General features: G+C 47.7%; 1 protein-coding gene across 1 annotated transcript in view; it reads right to left on the bottom strand.

Annotated features, from left to right (window-relative positions):
* The window catches only part of LOC147115655 (uncharacterized protein C2orf72 homolog), a 46,230-nt gene extending 20,793 nt beyond the window's left edge, over window positions 1-25,437 (bottom strand). Inside the window, exon 1 of the mRNA XM_085990100.1 lies at window positions 24,741-25,437. Within this exon, the coding sequence (XP_085846226.1) occupies window positions 24,741-25,401 (661 nt within the window). The 5' untranslated portion in view covers window positions 25,402-25,437. The remainder of the gene's footprint in view (window positions 1-24,740) is intronic.
* Between the last annotated feature and the right edge of the window lie 865 nt (window positions 25,438-26,302).

Here is a 26,302-nt window from a genome sequence, read left to right as displayed (position 1 = left end):
ATGTTATCTGTGCCCAATGTACACGACATATGTAACTCATCTCTTTACTCTCCCACAGGCCCATCAAGAGCCCCTCCCACTGTCCAGGGGGAAGCCGAGGACGATTCCTCAGGAGGAGCCTTCAGCCTCCGAGAGTGCAGCATCACCAGACATAAGCGCACCCAGCACCAGCGCAGATACACACACCTCGGTGGGTCCTACGCGAGAGTGTTGTCACCTGGTGTCTCACAAATCACAAGCGAGCAAGAGCAGATGGTGGAGACAGGGACAGCAGTGCAGACTCCTCGTCAAAGTCCACAGGAGTCTCCTAGCTCTGCTCAGCTGCATGCAGACACTGCGCTTCGGAGGCCATCCAGAAAGAGGGCGATCCTGGAGCTGCAGGAACAAGTGCAGGAGGCTCTGACAGGATTTGCAAGCGCAATGACTGCCAGTGTTCAAAGAATGGAGGCGTCCTTCTCAGACATGAGCACTACCATGTCGCAGGCAATGGTGACTGTAGGCTCTTCCATGGTTAAGATGGCCAACCTACATGGAGCAGCTAATGCGCCAGTCGCAGGAGCACATGGTGTCTATGCAAAATAGATGTCTATGGAGGATAGATACCAGAGGCTCATAAATGTCCTCTCAAGGAGGGATGTCAATGTAGACGTGGGTCCTCCTGAGCCCCACTGATGTGCAGCAAGGTGCTCTCCAGCTCCTTGCTAGCAGGGGAGTGTGGGTGGCCCATGAGAGGGGACATGTAAGTGGGGGCTGCTCTCCAAGCACTCACACTTCTCCCCCCTTGCCAACCCCTCAGTCAGAGCCCCAGATGGCTCCTGGGATCGCGATGGCCGAGTCTGCCCCTGCACAGTTGCAGGAGGAGCAGACTTGTGGGGCCACAGGCACCAAAACCCAGAGGACAACCGCCAAAATTGTCTAAGCAGGCGCAGCAGGGAAGTGAGGAGGCTGCCTCTACCTCTGCTGAAGCCACAGGGGTAGCACCACATAGAAGCACCTGTAAAAATAAGATTCCACACAAGTAGATTCACAAGTGTAGTCACTTGGGTGTATTGTTCAATATTATTGTGAAGTTTCAGTTAATTTAATGTTTACCATAAATTTATGTGCACAATGGGAAGTGGCTTAGTTAATTGGAATGAAGGGTCAGACCTAACTTTACCTCCAGCAATGGTGGTGACTGTGAAAGGAATGGATTGGTCATTGTAGGGATGCTTTATGGTCTGGCTGTGAGGTGTTGCCAACTTGGCGAGACATGAGGCAACCATATGGGTGTACTACACAAAGTTAAGTAAATTTGGCCATGAGGCGGCCAACCCCGGCCTCACGGGCAGCAATGTGCTCGCGTGCTGGTGCCATCTGCACCGCAGGTTCCTCCAGCTCCTGCTCTTCCTCATCTTCCACCTGATGCTCCTCTTGCTCCTCCTCCGAAGAGGCTGTATGCTCTGCGCCTTGTTCCTCATGCAGCGCTAATCCTGGCTGCTGTGCTATGTTGTGCAGGGCGCAGCAGACCACGAAGGTTCTGGATACCCTGGCTAGTGCATACTGAAGGGCTCCTCCAGATCTGACCAGGCATCTGAATAGCATTTTGAGCATACCTATTGTCTGCTCTATGACACATCTAGTGGAGATATAGCTTTCAGTATATCTCTCTTCAGCCTCATTGCTTGACCTCCTCAAGGGTGTCATGAGCCACATCTTCAGTGGATAGCCCTTGCCTCCAAGCAGCCAGCCGGAAAGTCTGCTTGGAGGTGTGAACAGCTGAGGGAAGGTAGACTGGCGAAGGACAAAAGTCATGACAGCTGCCAGGGAATTTGGAGCATGATGATCTTCCTATGGTTGCAGACCAGCTGCACATTGAGGGAGTGGAAGCCCTTGCGGTAGACAAAGACTCCTGGGTTACGATGGGGTGCCCTGATGGCCACATGTGTGCAGTCAATGATGCCCTGCACCCGTGGGAAGCCAGCCAGAGCAGCAAAGCTGAACGCCTGCTCAGTAACACTGGCTTCATCAGTGGCAAAGTTGATATAATTGACTGTCTTGACAAACAGAGCATCGGTGACCTGCGAGATGCATCTGTGGGCAGCCGACTGCGAGATGCCGCAAATGTCTGCTACAGATCCCTGAAAGGAGCCTGAGGCGAAGAAGTTGAGGGCAATGGTGACTTTGACAGCCGCTGGTAAAGCATGTCCACCCGCTCCTCTGGGTCGCAGGTCTTGGTCCAGCAATGTGCAAATGTCTGACGACCTGGCGCGATAGCCTGAGCCTCCTTTGGCATTGCTGCTCAGTCATGTTGAGGAAGCTAATCCTCTGCCCTGTATACCCTGTGTTGGGGGTATCGCCTCTGGCACAGTGCAGCCCTGCACTGATGCCCTCTGTCCTGTGCAGCATCAGGTGGTTGAGGAGAAGATTGGTGGTGTTGTTGTTAATGCTGCTGGTGTGCCTGGTGCTGCTGGGGCTCATCGTGGTCAGACAAGGTGAGAGAGTATAAACGGTATCCATGCTGATGGAATAAATGGTAGGTGAAGTAGAGTTGACAGAAGCAATCAGTCAATGGTGAGAGAGGTTCTTCCAATGAGGTGACAGTGGATGAAGACTTTGCTTGAAACACTTGCAGCCTGCAGAAAGCTAAATCTGTGTTGCAAATACAGTGAGAAACAGCTTTTGCATGAGGAAAGTGATCAGCTGTCAGGTGGGAGCTTTTATAGTAAATTTCATCCCATCAACTAATCAGCTGGAGCAATGGCCACTCAACGCCCACCTCAGGTTTATAGATGTGGTTCCCAAGCAGCATGGTCCCGGTGGGAATCCAGTGAAATTTACAAGGCAAGTTTAAAAATCACTCAAGGGTCTGACAGCAAGGTAATTGTTTAAATTGGGTCCCCCAATCGCTGCAGGTTGGGTCAGCTGCAGGATGACAGATATACCTCTGGGAAAGGCAAGTGGGAGCGAGTTGACAGCAGGCTCCCGACCGGCTGTCAAAAATAAACTTTCCCACCCGACCCGCCACCGGTCGCACCCACTACCACCACAGAAAATTCAGCCCATAGAATCAAGAATGTGCCTTGTCTTTTGGGTTTCCTTCAGGTAATTGATTGAAAATACAATGACAGCACTTCACTCGGCATACAAATCCAGTAATTCCACCCACAGCTGACAAAATTGCTGCACATATTTTTCCTGACATGGAAACCTAGTTGCCTGGTATTGGGTACTCTAAATATCATAGAATTACAACATAAAACAGGTCATGTGGCCCAGTCACCATTGGTGTTTATCCTCTAATGAGCAACAGTTCTAATACCATGTGCTCACCTTGTTCCCATATCCCCCTTTTCTTTAACCACCTTTCTAACCTATTCTTAACTGTTGACATGAACTCTGCTTCAATCACTAACTCTGTAGTGCATTCCACAGCCTCACAATCCTCTGTCATAAATCTCTTACATTTAATCTTATATCTATGTCACCTCATTTTAGACCCTTCAAATCACCAGCAACAGTTTGTTTCTATCCACTCTATCCCATCACTTCATAATTTTAAACAACTCTATCAAATCACCCCATAACATTTGACATATAAACAAATACTTTTCTGATAAGCATTTAAAATAATGATAGTCGATATGAATACAACACAACATTGGTATCAATGCAAGTACATGGTGTATCATAACCAGATCGACCAGTCAACAGATCAGTCACAGTAGCTCCACAGACCACATCACATCCCATTTTCTCAGGTGACAGCAAAATAGAACAAGTCAAGATGCTGCTTTTATGCACAGTTCAGTGAACAATTAAACTCAGCCACTGGCTGCTCAAGTGGTAACTGGTTTGTCCAGTCTTGAAGAAAATCCCACATTGCTGATGTGTTCTGGATTAACTGATCTCAGCCAAAGAAATGTAATGAGCCTCGTCATACCTGGGCTAAGGATATGGTGGGGGTGGGGGAGGGGGAGGGTTATAAGCCACTGTTCCTGCACACAGCCTCTATTCCTATTGAACTATAATCACAGGACCTTGAGCTGGGATGCTGAAGTAGCAATTGAGGCAAAAAATCTACATAATTTAAATGGCAATTGGGTAAGTATTTGAAAAGGGAGAATATAAAACAATATGGGGAAAGGGCAGGGATACTAATTGAATTTAAGGAAGTAACTAAAATAGTAGACGGGGAGGGGAATGTCTATGGATGTAGTTTATATGGACTTCCAGAAGGCATTCGATAAGGTTCCACATAGGAGACTGTGAGCTAAGATTAAAGCCATGGAATTGAAGGCAAATTATTGACCTGATTAGGAGATTGTCTTAGAGCAGGGATAATAAGTATGTACTCAAATTGGAAGGAAGTGACTCATGGTGTCCTACAAGGATCTGTGCTGGGGCCTCAATTATGCAATATATTTATTAATGACTTTGATAACATAATAGAGAGCCATATATCCAAGTTTGCCGATGACACAAAATGGTGACATAGTAAGTAGTGTAGATGGGAGTATAAATTTACAAAGAGACATTGATAGATTAAGTGAGTGGACAGAACACTGTGGTAGATGGATTTCAACACAGTTAAGTGCAACATCATTCATTTTGAACCAAAAATGCATAGATCTGAGTAGTTTATAAATGGTGAGTAGCCAGGAACAGTCGAGGTCCAAAGAGATTTAGGGGTTCATGTACACAAATCACTAAAACATTACCAAAAAAGCTAATAGAATGTTAGCCTTTATATCTAGAGGGCTAGAATATAAAAGGGGAGGAAGTTTTGCTACAGCTATACAAAGCCCTGGTTAGACCACATCTGGAGTACTGTGCACAGTTCTTAGAAATATTGGTCTTGGAAGGTGTGCAGCGCAGATTCACCAGAATGTTACCAGGACTCCAAGGGTTAAATTATGAGAGATTACATAAACTAGGTTTCTATTCCCTGGCATATAGAAGGTTAAGGGGTGACGTGATTGAGGTTTTAGGATTTTGAAAGTAATTGATAAGGTAGATAGAGAGAAACTTTTTGTGCTGGATATAAGATGTTCAGGAAAGATAGGGAAGGAAAGAAAGGAGGTGGGTGGCCGTATTGGTTAAGGAGAATGTTACAGTACTGGAAAGAGAGAGGATGTCCTGGAGGGGTCAAGGACAGAATCTATTTAGTTAGAGTTAAGAAATAATAGAGGTGCCATTACACTACTAGGTGTATTCTATAGGCCAGCAACTAGTGGGAAAGATATAGAGGAGCAAATTTGCAGGGAAATTACAGAGAGGTGCAAGAACTATAGAGCAGTGATAATGGGGGACTTCAACTATCCTAATATAGACTGGGATTATAACAGTGTAAAGGGCAGAGATGGGGAAGAATTTCTGAAGTGTGTTCAGGAGAACTTTCTTGATCAGTACGTTTCCAGCCCAACAAGGAAGGAGGCATTGCTGGATCTGGTTCTGGGGAATGAGGTAGGTCAAGTGGAGCAAGTGTCAGTAGGGGAACATTTACGGAACAGTGATCATAGTATCATAAAGGTTTAGATTAGCTATGGAAAAGGACAGGGAGAAATCTAGAGTAAAAATACTTAATTGGAGGAAAGCCAATTTCAGTGGGTTGAGAATGGATCTGGCCCGGGTAAATTGGAATCAAAGATTGGCAGGCAAAACTGTAATCGAACAATGGACTGCCTTTAAAGAGGAGATGGTTCAGGTACAGTCCAGGTACATTCTCATGAGGGGGAAAGGTAAGGCAAGAGAGGGGGCGGTACTGGACCTAATTCTAGGGAATGTAGCCGGGCAGGTGGTGGAAGTGTCTGTAGGAGAGCATTTTGGCGATAGTGACCACAATTCGGTGAGATTTAAGGTGGTCATGGAAAAAGACAAAGACGGCCCGGAAATCAGGGTTCTAAATTGGGGGAAGGCCGATTTTAATAAGATAAGACAGGATCTGGCAAAAGTGGACTGGGGGCAGCTACTTATAGGAAAATCCACATCAAAACAGTGGGAGGCTTTCAGAAGGGAAATAGAGAGAGTACAACACCAACATGTTCCTGTAAAGGTCAAGGGTGGGACCAACAAGCAAAGGGAACCTTGGATGACAAAGGATATACAAAAATGCATTAGGAAAAAAAGGGGGGCTTTTGGCAGTTACAAAAGACAAAAGACGGTGGAAGCCCTAGAGGAGTATAAGAGGTGCAGGGGCATACTTAAAAAGGAAATTAGGAGGGCGAGGAGGGGCCATGAAATAACACTGGCGAGCAAAATAAAGGAAAATCCTAAGATGTTTTATAAGTATATTAAGGGCAAGAGGATAACCAGGGAAAGGGTAGGGCCCATTAGGGACCAAAGTGGCAAGCTGTGTGTAGAGCCAGATGAAGTAGGTGGGGTTTTAAATGAATTTTTTGCATCTGTGTTCACTATGGAGAAGGACGATGTAGACATAGAAGTCGGGCAAGGGGACTGTGACATACTTGAACATATTAGCATCGAGAGGGAGGAGGTACTAGCGGTTTTAGCAGGCCAAAAAGTGGATAAATCCCCAGGCCCGGACGAGATGTATCCCAGGCTGTTGTGTGAGGCAAAGGAGGAGATTGCAGGGGCTCTGACACAAATTTTCAGAACCTCTCTGGCCACAGGGGATGTACCAGAGGACTGGAGAACAGCTAACGTAGTACCATTATTCAAGAAGGGTAGCAGGGATAAACCAGGGAATTACAGGCCAATGAGCCTAACATCTGTGGTAGGGAAATTATTGGAAAAAATTCTGAGGGACAAAATTAGTCTCCACTTGGAGAGGCAAGGATTAATCGGGGATAGTCAGCATGGCTTTGTCAAGGGTAAATCATGTCTGACCAATCTGATTGAATTTTTCGAGGGGGTGACTAGGTGTGTGGATGAGGGAAATGTGGTGGATGTGGTTTACATGGACTTCAGTAAAGCTTTTGACAAGGTCCCGCATAGGAGACTGGTCAAGAAGGTAAGAGCCCATGGGATCCAGGGGGCCTTGGCGCGTTGGATCCTAAACTGGCTGAGTGGCAGGAGGCAGAGGGTGATGGTCGAAGGTTGCTTTTGTGACTGGAAGCCTGTGTCCAGTGGGGTACCTCAGGGATCGGTGCTGGGTCCCTTGCTGTTTGTGATCTACATTAATGATTTGGATGAGAATGTAAAGGGTATGATCAGTAAGTTTGCGGATGACACGAAAATTGGTGGGGTGGTAAATTGCGAGGAGGAAAGCCTCAGGCTACAGGACGATATTAACGGGTTGGTCAGATGGGCAGAAAAGTGGCAAATGGAATTTAACCCGGAAAAGTGCGAGGTGATGCATTTTGGACGGACAAATAAGGCAAGGGAATACACAATGAGTGGTAGGACCCTAGGAAGTACAGAGGGACCTTGGTGTACATGTACATAGATCCCTGAAGGCAGCGGAACAGGTAGATAAGGTGGTTAAAAAGGCTTATGGGATACTTGCCTTCATTAGCAGAGGCATAGAATATAAGAGCAGGGAGGTTATGATGGAGCTGTACAAAACGCTGGTGAGGCCACAGCTGGAGTACTGTGTGCAGTTCTGGTCGCCTCACTATAGGAAGGATGTGATTGCTTTGGAGAGGGTGCAGAGAAGATTCACCAGGATGTTACCTGGGATGGAGCGCCTCAGCTATGAAGAAAGACTCAACAGGCTGGGGTTGTTTTCCTTGGAGCAAAGGAGGCTGAGGGGGGACCTGATTGAGGTGTACAAAATGATGAGGGGCATAGATAGGGTAGATAAAGAGGAACTTTTCCCCTTAGTAGGGGGGTCAATAACAAGGGGGCACAGATTCAGGGTAAGGGGCAGGAGATTTAGGGGGGGATTTGAGGAGGAACTTTTTCACCCAGAGGGTGGTTGGAAGCTGGAACTCACTGCCTGAAAGGGTGGTAGAGGCAGGAACCCTCACAACATTCAAGAAGCATTTGGATGAGCACTTGAAATGCCATTGCATACAAGGCTATGGACCAAATGCTGGAAAATGGGATTAGACTGGACAGGGAGGGATGGGCGGCGCAGACACGATGGGCCGAAGGGCCTCTTTCTGTGCTGTAAAACTCTATGACTCTATGACTAAAGCCAGAGTTCCCTGGATGACAAAAGAGAGAGAGAGGAAGACGAAGCAGAAAGAGTGCGTATGACAGATGTCAGGTTGAGAATGTGATGAAATATTTCCATTCATCACTGCCTGTGACTGAGATCGGTTTCAGTGTCATTTCCCTTCCCCCAGACCTCATTGTATTGTGTACTGGAATGTGCTGTATTGTATACTGGAATGTGCTGTGTGTAGGGCTCCGCCCATACCTGGCCCCGTTTGTAAGCTAACTCAGTCTGGCCTCAGTCTCCAGAAGGAAGACATCTCTCTCTCTTACGTGTTACGTTCTAAGTTAATAAAAGCCTTGTTTTGTTCTGCTAACTTCGAGTCTCAGAATTATTGAGGCACATCAATTTTATTAACTTATTTTTCAACACTATGGATCAACTCCTGAAACCCGAACGTTTGGATTTGGATCAACATGCTCCGGACGCATCAGCACGCTTCGGACACTGGTTTGAGTGTATGGAATTCTTCCTGGACAATTCCGCAGCCGTCAAAGACGCTACGGACGCTGCGAGGATGAGACTCGGAATTCTGCGGAATTGGGTAAGCCACCGGGTTTACCCCCTCATCCAAGACGCCGAGACGTACCTGGCCGCCTGCGACATCTTAAAGGCGCATTACCAGCAGCCTACGAATGAGGTGTATGCTAGGCACCTGCTCGCCACCCACGCACAGCGACCTGGGGAATCGGTGGAGGAGTTCCTAAGCACCCTGAAAATGCTTGGCAAAGACTGCAAGTGCCGAGATGTAAAAGCCGCAGTGTACACTGACGAGCTTGTTCGCGATGCCTTCATCACAGGCCTCAGCTCCACTTACATCCGGCAAAGACTGCTGGAAAAAACAGGGTTGGACCTGAAACAGGCTGCGGACACCGTGCGATCCCTGGATGTGGCCCAGAGAAACTCGGACGCCTACTCTTCAGCCCGCGCCGTCCACGCCGCCACGTGTGCACCGAGGGCGCCGCCATCTTGGAAGGCATCTTCCCCGCCCGACAGCCCGACACCGACTGGGCCCCAACTGCTACTTCTGCGGGCAGCCAAAGCACACCAGAAACCTGTGCCCGGCGAAAGGCACCACCTGCTTTAAGTGCGGTAAGAAGGGGCACTTCGGGAAGGTGTGCAGAGGGAACCCCGCCGGAAAACCAACCGCCGGAAAACCCGCCACCGCCGCGTGTGCGCCGTGGGAGCGGCCATCTTGGACGCCATCTTGCCCGACCTCGTGGGGTCCGCCATCTTGTGAGCAGACAGCGTGGACGCCATCTTGTATCGATCAGGGCCCTACAGTGGCATCGGTCACAGTGGACCAGACCAGGCCGCACCCGCTATCCAGATCAATGGTGGACATCGAGGTAAACGGGTGCCGGGTTAAATGCTTAATTGACAGTGGAAGCACGGAGAGCTTTATCCACCCAGAACTGGCACAACAACTCTCCCTAAAGGTGGTCCCTACTCAGGGTACCATCTCTATGGCTGACAAAACCCAGACATCGACCATTCTGGGTTACTGCACGGTACAATTGTGCGTTAACGGAACTGTATATGATAATTTTAAAGTATTAATCATGAAGAACCTATGTGCGAGCGTGATCTTGGGCCTGGATTTCCAGTGCAACCACCAAAGCATCACGCTCAAGTACGGTGGGTCCCAGCCGCCCCTCACAGTGTGCGGTCTGGCTACCCTGAAGGTAAAGCCGCCTTCGCTATTCGCGAACCTTACCCCTAACTGCCGGCCAATAGCGACCAAAAGCAGGAGGTACAGCTGGGAGGACAGGCGGTTTATCGCGACCGAGGTAGACAGGCTCCTGAAAGAGCGCATTATTGAACGCAGCAATAGCCCGTGGCGCGCCCAAGTGGTGGTGGTAAGGGGTAGCGAGAAGAAACGGATGGTGATCGACTATAGTCAAACGATCAACAGGTACACCCTACTAGACACCTACCCGCTACCCCGCATATCAGAAATGGTGAACCAAATCGCCCAATACCGGGTGTTCTCCACCATCGACCTCAAGTCAGCGTACCACCAGCTCCCTATTAGACCAGAGGACCGCCCGTACACCGCCTTCGAGGCGAACGGACGCCTCTACCAATTCCTCAGAGTCCCCTTTGGGGTGACGAATGGGGTCTCGGTCTTCCAGAGGGAGATGGACCACATGGTCAATGACCACCACTTGCAGGCAACCTTCCCCTACCTCGACAACGTCACCATCTGCGGTCACAACCAGCAGGATCACGACTCGAACCTCGAGAGGTTCCTGAAAACCGCACAAAAACTCAACCTCACCTACAACGAGGACAAGTGCGTTTACAACACCACGCGCCTCTGCATACTAGGCAGCGTGGTGGAGAATGGGGAAATCGGACCAGACCCCGACCGATTGCGCCCCCTACGGGAGCTGCCCCTGCCCAACACTCCCAAAGCCCTGAAAAGGTGCCTGGGGTTATTTTCTTATTATTCCCAATGGGTCCCCAACTACTCCGACAAAGCCCGCCCCCTCTTGAAGGCATCCTCTTTCCCGCTCTCTGCTGAGGCCCACGCCGCCTTCAAAAGCATTAAGCAGGATATTGAGCGGGCCACGCTACAGGCAGTGGATGAGAACACTCCATTTCAAGTGGAAAGTGATGCGTCTGACTTCGCCTTGGCGGCCACCCTCAACCAGGCGGGGCGGCCCGTAGCTTTCTTCTCGAGGACCCTCCAAGGGCCCGAGATCAGACACTCCTCCGTGGAAAAGGAGGCCCAAGCCATCGTGGAGGCAGTGCGCCACTGGCGCCACTACCTAGCCGGCAAACGCTTCACCCTACTTACCGACCAGCAGTCGGTAGCGTTTATGTTCAATAATAAACAGAGGGGGAAGATTAAAAATAAGATTCTTAGGTGGCAGATCGAGCGCTCCACCTTCGAGTACGACATCATTTACCGGCCAGGGGCCCTTAACGAATCCCCTGACGCCCTCTCACGAGGGATGTGTGCCAGCGCCACCGGGGATCGGCTACAGACCCTCCACAACGACCTCTGCCACCCAGGGGTCACACGGCTGTTCCACTTCATAAAGTCCCGTAACTTACCCTACTCGATTGAGGAAGTTCGGTCCCTGACCAGGAACTGCCGCACTTGCGCTGAGTGCAAGCCTCGGTTCTACCGCCCAGATAGAGCCCACTTAATCAAAGCTACACGGCCCTTTGAACGGCTCAGCTTAGATTTCAAGGGCCCCCTCCCGTCCGTCGACCGCAATGTTTACTTCCTGAACATTGTGGACGAATACTCCCGGTTCCCATTCGCCTTCCCCTGCCCAGACATGACCAGCGCCACGGTCATTAAATGCCTCAACAGCCTGTTCTGCCTGTTCGGTATGCCGAGCTACATCCATACGGATAGGGGGGCGTCCTTCATGAGTGAAGAGCTACGCCAGTACATGCTGTCCAGGGGGATCGCCACGAGCCGTACCACCAGCTACAACCCCCGGGGTAACGGCCAAGTGGAGCGAGAGAACGGGACAGTATGGAAAGCAGTCACTCTAGCTCTAAGGACCAAGGGCCTCCCTATCTCCCGCTGGCAGGAAGTCCTCTCGGATGTGCTCCATTCGATACGGTCGCTATTGTGTACGGCCACTAATACCACGCCTCATGAACGAATGTTTGTCTTTCCCCGGAAATCCACCTCAGGCGTATCCATGCCGTCATGGCTCTCCACCCCAGGTCCGGTACTCGTGCGAAGGCATGTGAGGGGCCACAAGACGGACCCTCTCGTGGAGCCAGTACACCTACTCCACGCCAACCCCCAATACGCATATGTCCGGCACGCCGACGGAAGGGAGGACACCGTGTCCATAAAAGACGTCGCCCCAGCCGGCATCGACAACAACCACGGCAATAGCGGCAACGACGATCACAGCAACTCTTACCCACCCACTACTCTTTCATCACCCCCGGAAGAACACCGACCAACGGCACCCCCACCAACTACCCCTTCAACAACCCTGGCGGCACCCCTGGCAGAGACCCAGGAGGCTACCGGGGACACCCAGCCGACACCCGCGGCACCGCAACAGCCACGTCGGTCGCAGAGGACTATCAAACCCCCGAACAGACTAAATCTATAGAAGGGGTGAATGTGATGAAATATTTCCATTCATCACTGCCTGTGACTGAGATCGGTTTCAGTGTCATTTCCCTTCCCCCAGACCTCATTGTATTGTGTACTGGAACGTGCTGTATTGTATACTGGAATGTGCTGTGTGTAGGGCTCCGCCCATACCTGGCCCCGTTTGTAAGCTAACTCAGTCTGGCCTCAGTCTCCAGAAGGAAGACATCTCTCTCTCTTACGTGTTACGTTCTAAGTTAATAAAAGCCTTGTTTTGTTCTGCTAACTTCGAGTCTCGGAATTATTGAGGCACATCAGAGAATACAAGTGAGAATCAGGCTGAATATAGAAAGTTTACAGAAGAAGTGAAAAAGAAAATAAGAGGGGCAAAGAGAGAGTATGAGAATAGATTGGCAGCCAACAAAAAGGGAATTCAAAAGTCTTCTATAGGCATATAAATAATAAACAGGTAGTAAGAGGAGGGGTGGGGCCGATTAGGGACTAAAAAGGAGACCTACGCAGGGAGGCAGAGGCCGTGGCTGAGGTACTAAATAAGTACTTTGCATCTGTCTTCACCAAGGAAGAAGATGCTGCCAGAGTCAGTGAAAGAGGAGGTAGTGGAGATACTGGATGAGATAAAAATAGATAAAAGGGGATACTAGAAAGGCTGGCAGAACTTAAAGTTGATACATCACCAGGACCGAATGGGATGCATCCTAGGATGCTGAGGGAGGTTAAGGAGGAAATTGCAGAGGTACTCGCCATAATCTTCCAATCCTCTTTAGATACGGGGGTGGTGGCAGAGGACTGGAGAATTGCAAATGTTACACCCTTGTTCAAAAAAGGGTGCAAGGATAAACCCAGCAACTGCAGGCCAGTCAGTTTAACCTCGGTAGTGGGGAAGCTTTTGGAAATGATAATCAGGGACAATATTAACAGTCAGTTGGACAAGTGTGGATTAATTAAGGAAAGCCAGCATGAATTTGTTAAAGGTAAATCGTGTTTAACTAACTTGATTGAGTTTTTTGATGAGGTAACAGAGAGGGTTGATGAGGGCAATGCGGTTGATGTGGTGTATTTGGACTTCCAAAAAGCGTTTGATAAAGTGCCACATAATAGGCTTACCAGCAAAGTTGAAACCCATGGAATAAAAGGGACAGTGGCAGCATGGATACAAAATTGGCTAAGTGACAGGAAACAGAGAGTAGTGGTGAACGGTTGTTTTTCGGACTGGAGGAAGGTACTCCCCAGGGGTCAGTACTAGGGTCACTGCTTTTCTTGATATATATTAATGACTTGAATTTTGAGTACAGGGCACAATTTCAAAATCTGCAGATGACACAAAACTTGGAAGTATATTGAACAGTGAGGAGGATAGTGATAGACTTCAAGAAGACATAAACAGGCTGGTGAAATGGGCAGACACGTGGCAGAAGAAATTTAATGCAGAAAAGTGCGAAGTGATAGATTTTGGTAGGAAGAACGAGGAGAGGCAATATAAACTAAAGGGTACAATCCTAAAGGGTGTGCATGAACAGAGTATGTGTGCACAAATCGTTGAAGGTGGCAGGGCAGGTTGAGAAATTGGTTAAAAAAGCATACGGGATCCTGGGCATCATAGAGGCATAGAGTACATAGAAGATAGGAGCAGGAGTAGGCCATTCGGACCCCCGAGCCAGCTCCGCCATTTAATGAGATCATAGCTGATCATCCAAATTCAGTACCCTGTCCCTGCTTTCTCCCCATATTCCTTTAGCCTTAAAGAAATATATCTAACTCCTTCTTGAATATATTTAATGAATTGGCCTCAACTGCTTTCTGTGGTAGAGAATTCCACAGGTTCACCACTCTCTGGGTGAAGAAATTCCTCCTCATCTCAGTCCTAAATGGCTTACCCCTTATCCTTAGCCTGTGACTCCTGGTTCTGGACTCTCCCGCCATCTGGAACATCCTTCCTGCATCTAGTCTGTATAATCCTGTTAGAATTTTATAAATTTCAATGAGATCCCCTCTCATTCTCCTAAACTCTAGTGAATATAAGCCCAATCGACCCAATCTCTCTTCATATGTCATTCCTGCCATCCCAGGTATCAGTCTGGTGAATCTTTGCTGCATTCCCTCCATGGCAAGAACATCCTTCCTCAGATAAGGCGACCAAAACTGCACACAATACTCAAGATGTGGTCTCACCAAGGCCCTGTACAACTGCAGCAAGACATCCTTGCTCCTGTACTCGAATCCTCTCGCTATGAAGGCCAACATACCATTTGCCTTCTTAACCGCCTGCTGCACCTGCATGCATACGTTCAGCGACTGGTGCACAAGGACACCCAGGTCTCGTTGCACTTCCCCTTTTCCCAATCTATTGCCGTTCAGATAATAATCTGTCTTCCTGTTTTTGCCAGCAAAGTGGATAATCTCACATTTATCCACATTATACTGCATCTGCCATGCATCTGCCCAATCACCCAACCTGTCCACATCATACTGGAGTTTCTCTGCATCCTCCTCACAGCACACATGCCCACCCAGCTTTGTGTCGTCTGCAAACTTGGAGATATTGGCCCAGAAATTCGGGTCAGAGGCTTCCCGCGGGTGCATGCCTCCAACCTGCACTTACCTAGCGCGCCGGCTGTTGAGCTGTGGGCCCGCGTGGGATTCCGATCCTGGGCCTCCTCCAACTGCCGGTGCGCAGTGCTTGCTTATCCCAGGGGCGCAGTTAGTTTGATGCGTCCCCGGGATCACATGGGCCATGGAGAGCCAGTGGTAGCAGGGAAATGCCCATTCATAAAATTGACAGGAAGAGCTGTCAAAACTATAAATACTACAGTATAAGCCCCAAAACATCACTAAAACTTCAAATAATTTTTTTTTTTTTAAATCACATTTTTAAAATAACTATAAATTACAGAAAATAACTATTTTAAACTAATTTAAATTTGAAAATTAATTACATTTTCTAACGGGGCTAAAAATAAACTTACCTTTCTTTAAAGTATTTAAAAATAATAAACCTGTGGGAAAAAAAAAAAGTTTTAATTTTAATTAATTCACCACTTACCTTGTTAAAAGCAGGCCTTGCGCCTGCTTTTTACATGTGTAACTCCTGGAGACACCCTCCCGGAGAAAGCTGCAAAAAAAACGTAATTTCCATGCGCACGTGCTGCCTCTCCGGCGCACGCGTTCGACCTCTGAACCCTTTCCTTTAAGGGAACGGAAGTTCCGGTTTCCCACGCATGCGCAGTGCATGCACAAAACCAGCACTTCCATTGGGCCTACGGGTGAGTACCCAGTGTGTACTCACCCGTGGAGACCCGAATTTCTGGGCCATTACATCTAGTTCCCTCATCTAGATCATTAATATATATTGTGAATAGCTGGGGTCCTAGCACCGATCCCTGCGGTACCCCACTAGTCGCTGCCTGCCACTCGGAAAAAGACCCGTTTATTCCAACTCTTTGCTTCCTGTCTGCCAACCAGTTCTCTATCCAAGTCAGTACCTTACCCCCAATCTCATGTGCTTTAACTTTGCACACTAATCTCTACAAAAGCAAGGAAGTTATGATGAACCTTTTATAATACACTGGTTCAGCCTCAACTGGAGTATTGTGTCCAATTCTGGGCACCGCACTTTAGGTAGAGAGCATGCAGAAAAGATTTACAAGAATGATTCCAGGGATGAGGGACCTCAGTTACGTGGATAGACTGGAGAAGCTGGGGTTGTTCTCCTTGGAGCAGAGAAGGTTGAGAGGAGATTTGATAGAGGTGTTCAAAATCATGAGGGGTCTGGACAGAGTAGACAGAGAGAAACTATTCCCATTGGCAGAAGGGTTGAGAGCCAGAGGACACAGATTCAAGGTGATTGGCAAAAGAACCAAAGTCAACATGAGGAAAAACCTTTTTATGCAGCGAGTGATTAAGATCTGGAATGCACTGCCTGAAAGGGTGGTGGAGGCAGACTCAATCTTGGCTTTCAAAAGGGAATTGGATAAGTACCTGAAGGAAAAAATTTGCAGCAGGGTTACAGGGAAAGGGTGGGACTAGCTGAAATGGCCTTGCAGAGAGCCGGCACGGGTTCGACGGGCTGAATGGCCTCCTTCTGTGCTGTAACCATTCTATGATTCTTTGTGCTGGTGGGGTAGTGTAGGACAAGGGGAGATAACCTTAAAATCAGAGTTAGGCCATTCAGAAGAGAGGTTAGGAAACACTTCGTCACGCAAAGGGTGGTAGAAGTGTGGAACTGTCTCTCACAAAAAGCAGTAGATGCTAGCTCAATTAATAATTTTAAATCTGAGATAGATTTTTGCTAGCCAAGGATATTAAGGGATATGGAGCCAAGGTGAGTAAATGGAGTTAGGATACAGATCAGCCATGATCTCATTGAATAACGGAACAGGCTGGAGGGCCTGAATGGCCTACTGCTATTCCTAATTAGGATTACATTACATAATTCCATTTGAACATCTGGCACTGACACAGGCACAATGGGCTGAATGACCATCTTCTGTGCTATAAACACTGATTTCAAGATCTTCATGTTCTTTGCTAGGACAATGGAAAGCTTAATTCTCTTTCATGTCTAAATAACAGCTGCACCTCTTATCTTTGACAGTTCCACTTTTAGTCCTGCTTTATCCATTGACATTCTTGTTATGTAGAGAGGAAACAATCCCGTAGTATATCTAATTGTAAGCCCCTGCTAGGATTTTGAAAGCTGCTCAAAAGTAGTCGACCAAGTACAATGGGAAGCGCCAACATGCATGGATTAGGGTCCTGGTGAAAAGCTGCCCACAGATAATGCTCTAGACAGTGACCCTCACCCAGTCAGTGCTGGGTCCCCAACTCTTTACAATCTATATTAACGATTTGGAGGAGGGGACCGAGTGTAACATATCAAAGTTTGCAGATGATACTAAGATGGGAGGGAAAGTAGTGAGTGAGGAGGACATAAAAAACCTGCAAGGGGACATAGACAGGCTAAGTAAGTGGGCAGAGATTTGGCAGATGGAATACAATACTGGAAAGTGTGAGGTTATGCACTTTGGCAGGAAAAATCGTAGAGCAAGTTATTATCTTAATGGCAAGAAACTGGAAAGTACTGAAGTACAAAGGGATCTGGGGGTCCTGGTGCACGAAACTCAAAAGGTTAGTATGCAGGTGCAGCAAGTGATTAAGAAGGCCAATGGAATGTTGGCTTTCATTGCTAGGGGGATAGAATATAAAAATAGGGAGGTACTGCTTCAGTTGTACAAGGTATTGGTGAGACCGCACCTGGAATACTGCGTACAGTTTTGGTGTCCATACTTAAGAAAGGACATACTTGCTCTCGAGTCAGTACAAAGAAGGTTCACTCGGTTAATCCCGGGGATGAGGGGATGGACATATGAGGAGAGGTTGAGTAGATTGGGACTCTACTCATTGGAGTTCAGAAGAATGAGAGGCGATCTTATTGAATCATATAAGATTGTGAAGGGGTTGGATCGGGTGGATGCAGGGAAGATGTTCCCGATGATGGGTGAAACTAGAACTAGGGGGCATAGTCTTAGAATAAGGGGCTGCTCTTTCAAAACTGAGATGAGGAGGAACTACTTCACTCAGAGGGTGGTAGGTCCATGGAATATGCTGCCCCAAAAAACTGTAGAAGCTACATCATTACATAAATTTAAAACAGAAATAGACAGTTTCCTAGAAGTAAAGGGAATTAAGGGTTACGCGGAGCGGGCAGGAATTTGGACATGAGTCTAGGTTCGGATCAGTCAAGGCCCTGTGGTTAGCGGAGCGGGCCCAGGGGCCGTGTAGCCTGATCCTGCTCCTATTTCGTGTGTCTAATTCTGTTAGATGCAGGAGATGGTTCTGTGATAGTGGATTGGCAGTTAGGATCAGATCAGCCATGATCTTATTGAATGGCGGAGCAGGCTCGAGGGGCCGATTGGCCTACTCCTGCTCCTATTTCTTATGTTCTTATGTTCATTACTACAGCCGCCACATGAAGCCACTTCAACAACTTTGAACTTTCTACAAAGCCCAAATTCCCTCCAAGACTTCAATACCTATCCCACTTATGAGGAGGCTCTAGCATTCTCCGCACACTTGTGGACAAGACATTGACTTCCCTTTTGTGTTTTTCCTCCAAGAACTGCCATCCTAATTCTGCAAGATATAGGGCTGGATTTTGTCAATGAAAGCGACTTGGAGGCGGGACTGCTGCTTGTCCCGTCAATGCCCCGCCTCCATCCTCGCCTGACCATTCAGAGGGATTTTCCCATGATTGAGCTTGTTAAGCCCGCCCAGCAGGCTCAGCAGGCCAATTAGGGAAGAATTCACTGACAGATCACGTCAACGTCAGACGTGCTCTCTGTCAAGACTTCTTGAAAGAAGAAATGACAGTGTTTGACAGCTCTGTGAAGCTGTCAAACACTGACATTCTCTTGAGTTTGATTCGTTTTTGTGGTGAGGACTGAAAAAATATTGTAAAAAAGTACATTTCAGATGTCCGATGGATCAGAGGGTCCATCAGCCATTACCTGAAATTGGCAAGGTGGATGGCCACTCTCCCGATCCAGCATGGCTAAAGGCTACAGAAGTAAAAAAAAGGTAGTGAACACTTTTTTTAAACTTATCACTCACCTTGCATACTTACCACTCCACACTTGCACCCATCACTCACCTCTACACCTTACTTCCAGGTGCCTCCGACCACCGCAGACCTCCTCCACCCCGGCGGGGTTCTCCAAGGTCGGGAAGCCTTCACCTGTGAAGGTAAAATGGCACTAATCCCTTTTTCTGCCTGTTAACTACCTGTTTACAGCAGTTAAAAGGATTAAAAACCTTTCCCGCCTCCAGGAGACGGGACCCGAAGCTGCTCATCCTCTCTCCTCCTGGCAAAAGGGCACGGAGGCAGGATGGAGGTGGGTTTGCCACCTGCCCCCAATTTCACGTGCTGTCCCGCCTCCATGCCCGCCTCCTCGGGGCTTGGAAAAAATCAAGCCCAAAGTGTCTGCTCGCTGAACTGTAAATCACAGAGGTCTCTAGCCAATCACAAGATTCAGAAATTGCTGTCAATCAAAGTCATTACCCCCAGGATGAGAGCCTATCACTTGATGCACAACCAGGGGACCTCCAGGAGTCCAGCTGGCTGTGTGTCCCGCGGTGCAGATTAAATGGAATTAGACAGCAGCCAGGTGTTGCAATGGTACTCCTGTGGGACAATGGGATCTCTCTCCAACAATATGAAAAATAGCAAAATACTGCAGTTGCTAGAAATCTAAAACAAGAAAAAGAAAATGCTGGAAACACTCCGCAGGTCAGGCAACATCTATGATACTGGAATAACAACAGAAAATGCTGGAAAAACTCAGCAGGTCAGGCAACATCCGTGGAGAGAAATTTGAGTTGACGTTTCGGGTCGAACCCTTCTTCAAAACTGGAAAGAAAAGAAAATAGATCGAAGGCAGGGCTGCGATCGGACAAAAGAAGTGAAAGAGACAAAAGAAGTAGAAGAGACAATAAAAGGTGTTCTAAGCCAGACGAGATGGTAATAGGCTGAGATTAGGTGTGAAGTGTACTGGCAGGGCAAGAGATCGCTGCCAGGTGGGAGAGTGAAACAAAAGGAAAGGGGTGGGGGGAAGGAGTGGAAAAATTACAGGTAAAAAATTAATAGGGCTGAAATTGTTGAACTCGATATTGAGTCCGGAAGGCTGTAAAGTGCCTAATCGGAAGATGAGGTGCTGTTCCTCGAGTTTACGTTGAGCTTCCGTGGAACAATACAAGAGGCCAAGGACGGTGAGGTCCGAGTGGGAATGGAGCGGTGAATTAAAATGACAGGCGACCGGAAGCTCGGGGTCACCCTTACGGACTAAACGGAAGTGTTCCGCAAAGCGGTCACCCAATCTGCGTTTGGTCTCCCCAATGTAGAGGAGACCGCATCGTGAGCAGCGAATACAGTATACTAGATTGCGAGAAGTACAAGTAAATCGCTGTTTCACCTGGAAGGGGTGTTTGGGGCCCGAGACAGTGGGAAGGGGGGAGGTATAGGGGCAGGTGTTACATCTCCTCCGCTTGCACGGGAAGGTGCCAGGCGAAGGGGAAGGGCTGTTTGGGGTAATAGAGGAGTGGACTAGGGTGTCTCGGAGGGAGCGGTCCCTACGGAATGCTGAAAGGGGAGGGGGGAGGGGAAGAAACGTTTGGTGGTGGGATCACTTTGGAGGTAACGGAAATGCCGGAGGATGATCCATTGAATGTGGAGGCTGGTGGGGTGAAAGGTGAGGACAAGGGGAACCCTATCGTGGTTCCGGGAGGGAGGGGCAGGGGTGAGGTTTTTTACCTGTAATTTTTCCACTCCTTTCCCCCTCCCCCCTCCCCCTCCTTCCTTTTGTTTCACTCTCCCACCTGGCAGCGATCTCTTGCCCTGCCAGTACACTTCACACCTAATCTCAGCCTATTACCATCTCGTCTGGCTTAGAACACCTTTTATTGTCTCTTCTACTTCTTTTGTCTCTTTCACTTCTTTTGTCCGATCGCAGCCCTGCCTTCGATCTATTTTCTTTTCTTTCCAGTTTTGAAGAAGGGTTTGACCCGAAACGTCAACTCAAATTTCTCTCCACGGATGTTGCCTGACCTGCTGAGTTTTTCCAGCATTTTCTGTTGTTATTTTGGATTTCCAACATCTGCAGTATTTTGCTATCGTATCTCTGATACTGGAGTAGGTTCCATACCTGAAACATTAACTTCTGTTCTCTCCACAGATGTTGCCCGACCTGGTGAATGTTCCCAGCAATTTCGGTTTTTGTTTCCATCTCCAATAACGCCACACGATTTTTTGGGCTGATAAATAATAATCCCCGGGATGATTAGCTAATTAACACTCCAATATTACTACTATGTGGGCCAAATTGAACTTGCACTTTGAGGAACATATTTTAAGCAAACAAACTAGTTCAAAGTGATGCCTTTCTGTTAAGAGGAATACTGTACGTAGCCTAGGGAGTTAAGCCGTTGCAGTCTGATTCTAGCATTACATGAATTACAACTCTTTAAAAAAAATTAACCTGAAAACGTCCATTTTGCCAAAGGAGATTTAATAGAGGTTATAAAAAGTATGAAAGATTTTGAATGGGCAAATAGTTAATGATTATTAGCAAACCAGAATTAGGGGGATATTCTCATAACCCTTTGTGTGAAAATAAATTCTTCTAATGTCCCCTTCATTCTGCTAGTGCAGAGGTTCCAAACTGGGGCCACGCTGAGGTTATCAGGGAGGACACATGGAGAATCAGGGAGGACACATGGAGGATGAGATGGTCTAGAGTTCAAGCTGAGTGCCGGGCGCCCCATTGAGGGCGATTACATGTATTATCATCGCAGAGATTGGCCAGAACCTATATTGAAGCATAGAGATCGACAAACAGATGATCCACATAGCAGAGGTCCACACAGTGAGGACCTGGGCACTATGGGAAGAGCTGAGCCATGGCAGTCCTGCTCACTGGCCTCCCCCACTCAGTTTGTCAGGGCAACATTGCTTGGTAGGGAGGTGAAATTCAAACACTCGTTTGGGGTTTGATGTTTGATCAGAAATAGCTCTCAAAGGGTGGTTGAAATATGTTGATAATCTAGTTGATTATACACTTAATTCATGCACTTCATTTCTGATCAACATTTCCCAAAGGTTTACGTCCTTCTATTTACAGTGTCAGCTGTGGCTCAGTTGGTAGCACACTCGCCTGAGGCAGAAGGTTCTGGGTTCAAGTCTTACTCCCGGGACTTAAGCATATAAAGCTAGGCTGACACTGCAGTGCAGTACTGAGGGTGCTGCACTGTTGGAGGTGCCGTCTTTTGGATGAGACGTTAAACTGAGACCCCGTCTGCTCTCTCGGATGGATGTAAAAGATCCCATGGCATTATTTCGAAGAGCAGGGGAGTTATCCTCGGTGTCCTGGCCAATCTTTATCCCTCAACCAACATAACAAAAACAGATTATCTGGTCATTATCACATTGCTGTTTGTGGGACCTTGCTGTGCACAAATTGGCTGCCGTGTTTCCCACATTACAACAGTGACTACACTTCAAAAGTACTTCATTGGCTGTAAAACGCTTTGAGACGTCCGGTGGTCATGAAAGGCGCTATATCACAGAATCACACAAGTGCAGATAGAGGCCATTTCGGCCCATCGAGCCTGCACCGACACATATCCCACCCGATCCCCGTAACCCCTACACCAACACATATCCCACCCTATCCCCGTAACCCCACGTATTTAATCCCCCTAACACTAAGGGTCAATTTATCATAGCCAATCAACCTAACTCACACATCTTTGGACTGTGGGAGGAAACCGGAGCACCCGGAGGAAACCCACGCAAACACGGGGAGAATGTGCAAACTCCACACAGACAGTCGCCCGAGGCCGGATTCGAACCCGGGTCCCTGGCGCTGTGAGGCAACAGTGCTAACCACTATGCCACCGTGCTATATAAATGCAAGTCTTTCTTTTCTTTTTTTTTTAAAATTCCAATGTTTGTGGTTCTGTGGATATTTTGTCTGGTCACTGTAGTGAGTCAGTGTGTGCACAACTAATTCTGTTGCAATAAGATCCTGAAGCTCAAGTGCAAAGTCTGTGTTTCTTTATGGTTTGCTCACATGATGCATTTTCTTTAACAATAAAGCAAAAGCATTAGTTTGCAAAACTTTTTACAATCAAATCCACCAAAATAAATAGTAAGCCTTGCAAGCTCGTCTAACTACAACAACTTGCATTTATATAGCACCGTTAACATAGTAAAGCATCCAAAGATACTTCACAGAAGCGTACATCAAACAAAAATTGACACCAAGCCAAAGACGACGACTTTAGGACAGGTGACCCAAGAGGTAGGTTTTAAGGACGTTCTTACAGGAAGAGAGAGTGAGGTGGAGAGACGGAGAAGTTGAAGGAGGGAATTCCAGAGCTTAGGACCGAGACAGCTGAAGGCACGGCCGCCAATGGTGGGGTGAAGGAAGTGGGGGATAGACAAGTAAACGAATGATAATGGATACGGGTCAGTATGGGGTGGGGGGCGAAGTGTTGTTCCTTCACTTGTGTGTGTCAGTCTCCTTCCTTTCTATATTTTTATCTTACCTTACTGATCCTACATGTCCCTGGTCTATCTTTCGGTGTTCCTCTGCCGATCACACCTATATGGAGGGTGCAGAGATCCCAACCCTATCTGGGGACAGGGATCCCAACTCCAACTGGGTGCTGAGATCCTAACCCACTAGTCGCATACAGGCTCAAACTACTCACCGAGGCACATGTGAGTCATCAAATGTTCTTCTATGTTCAAGTTTATTCAGTAGTAATGGTACTGTGCTATTTATTTTGCTTTCTGTCTTAAGCAATATGTTATGTTAGCCCAGAAAACAAAATTCTTTTTACATGCAAAGATACTGGGCCAGATTTTGCTGTGAAAATAATGGTGATGTGAACAGCGCTCAGTTATTTAATGCCCAATCGGACAGCAATTTCCGGTGAGCACACATGCACAGTGAAACGCAAAAATCCAGAAGTTGCTGTCCAATTTGCGCATAAATGCCGAGTTGCTCCGCTCCTCCATGAGCTGTGTGAAAACAGCATCTCGTCGCCTGGCTTCACATTCAAATGTATTGAACGGTGTGAAGTTCCTTTACTGACGTCATAGATACGGACTGAACACGCCACAAAAAATTAAGTCAAGTCATTTCAGTCTAAGTACCTTTTTAACAGCATGGTAAGTCTTAATTACTATCAAATCACCTCTCTGGCACTGAAAATTAAAATTAACAAGCGTGGAGTGTCATTCCTTTAGATTTCAATTATTGTTGGAGATTTTTTTTTAAATCTTTAAACCTTTTTCTTTCTCTTATCGCTCTTTCTTTCCCTCTATTTTGCTTTCTGCAAGTGATTTGACATTGAATTCACTATTCTAATTTACCCTTCCTAGTTCAGACTCTGCGCTGCTCATTAACGATTCTTCAATCTGATTGTATCGATGCAGTTACTTGCCCTGTTCACACAGGTCCCAGATGCTCTAGAGGGCACTGCGCTGTTTGGATGTCCCACTGACAGCAACTTACCGTGCAAAGCCCCATGGAAAACCTATGGGCAAGTAAAGTCTAATGAACAGCTGGCACCGTTTATTCACCCATCACAGCAAAATCTGACCCACTCTTTATTAGAGAGAGAGAGAGAGAGAGTGTGTGCCAGGGACATGAATCTCAGAAAAGGGCAGCAATTGTTTGGGAACAGTGGCACCAGATTTATGTTGCTGCTTCCTATTGGACGTGCAAGTGCCCTTTTTGGGATAATCGGACAATTATAGGAAAGTCTTTAGCTTCTTGCCTCCTGGCACAACGACAATAAACTCATTGATGACAAATTACATTCAATGAGGGTAAATGGGGATGGGATGGGATTGGGGGGGGGGGGCGGGCGGGGGGGGGGGAAGAAACAAATTTACACCAAAAAAAAGAAATTACAATTCCATACAAATATGTAGGCCGAATCCTATAATGTCATTAATTAGCCCGGAGTCCTGCTAGGTACCTGCTGTGACGCTCGAAACAGCTCGGAGGACAACACAGGTGGTCTTTTTCAGCTCTGTCATAGAGTCCGGCTGGTTGGATATGAAGGGAAGTGCCTGCACGCACTCACCGGGGTGCCGGTGAAAGACTGTCCGCAGGTAATACTCGATGAGGCGGACGGCGACGCTCAGCTCCCCGCTAACAGTGTCAGCGTGGACCACCCCGATGAGAGCGGGCAGGTCCTCCCAGGAGTTGGACCTTTGCCGAACGTCCTTCAGGAGCTCCCGGATCACGAGATCGTTCTGCCGGTTACAGATGAAATCTTGGTGGAAGAGGAAGAGAATTAGCCGGGCTTTGATCCGCCTCTGCTCCTTGCTCCCGTTCACCATGTGGGCCACCTTGGTAGAAGAATCCAACAAGCTCTCCAAGTCCCGCTCGTTGTCGGGCTCAGAGTCCTTGCATTGCGGCTCCGTTGTTTGCTGATTGCTCCCCGTGTCCGAAAACTTGCTGCAAACTTTCCCAGAACGTGGAAACATGTTATTAACGAACTGAAACATCAGGTCCCGGCTCTCGCACACCTCCCCGATCAGGAAGATGCTCTCTTTGCCTCCAATGGCATTGACCAGTTGCTGGAACTCCCTCTCGGTCCAGTCTGGGTCCAAGTCTTCTCTGCCCTCTTCCATCCTCTCACTCTCAGATCCTCGGGCAAAAGCTGCTGAGCCCCGCCTCTTCGAATGCCAGCTTGCCAGGCATTGACCAATCAGACACGCCAACACATGAAGGGGCGGTGCCGCTACTCTTTGTGATGTCACAATCAGTGAGAAATAGCGCCCCCCTGCCGCCTTCATTCACTTCTCTCACACACGCAAAGTCCGACAGTGTTGCGGGAGAAAAAGGCACTTGTGTAAACTGCAATGACTCGATTTTGAATCTGACCGATAGACTGGCACTGGGTGTGAGCCCAACACCACCAGGACAATGCCAACTACATTTCTCCCCGGAAGGAGGGCACCATTAGTATATAACGAGCAACCCAGGAACTATTGGTTGAGGCACATAGCTTAGATACTTTCAAAAGGCAACTAGACAAGTACATGAGAGAAAAGGGAATAGAAAGATGTGCTGAGATGAGGTAGGTGGTATGAGAGGAGACTTCAGTGGAGTTCTTCTTATAAACACCAGTACAGACTAGTTAGGCCGAATGGCCTGTTTCCGTGGTGTATATTCTATGTAATTCTATGTAAATTAAGAATGTGAATGGGTGTAGTGTTGAATGATAACCTGGTTCTTGTCATCAATAAAGCAGTACCCACTGGTTGTAGAGGACTTTGATCGAAGTGGTGGACACTGCATGAACTCACTCCAAGGTCACCAGGCTTGCAGCAGGGCTCAAAATAGCAGCAGGCAGTTGGGGACATGCCCCCCACATCTGGACCAGTGGATGCAGTTTTTTTCCAAACTTAGGAACAGATACACAAGAAGGTCCTCTGATCTAATCTACTTTCCCCTCTGTGCACCATGTGACCACAGATAAAGAGTGTGGATGAGAATTGCAGCCAGGAGTTGAGCACCAGCCTCTTCTAA

This window comes from Somniosus microcephalus, chromosome 6 (genome assembly GCF_052327205.1).
Source record: "Somniosus microcephalus isolate GS21.2 chromosome 6, FLI_Smic_1.0, whole genome shotgun sequence".
NCBI classification, from domain to species: Eukaryota; Metazoa; Chordata; class Chondrichthyes; order Squaliformes; family Somniosidae; genus Somniosus; species Somniosus microcephalus.
Note: the sequence above shows the minus strand (reverse complement) of the source record. Positions and strands in the feature narration are given on the sequence as shown.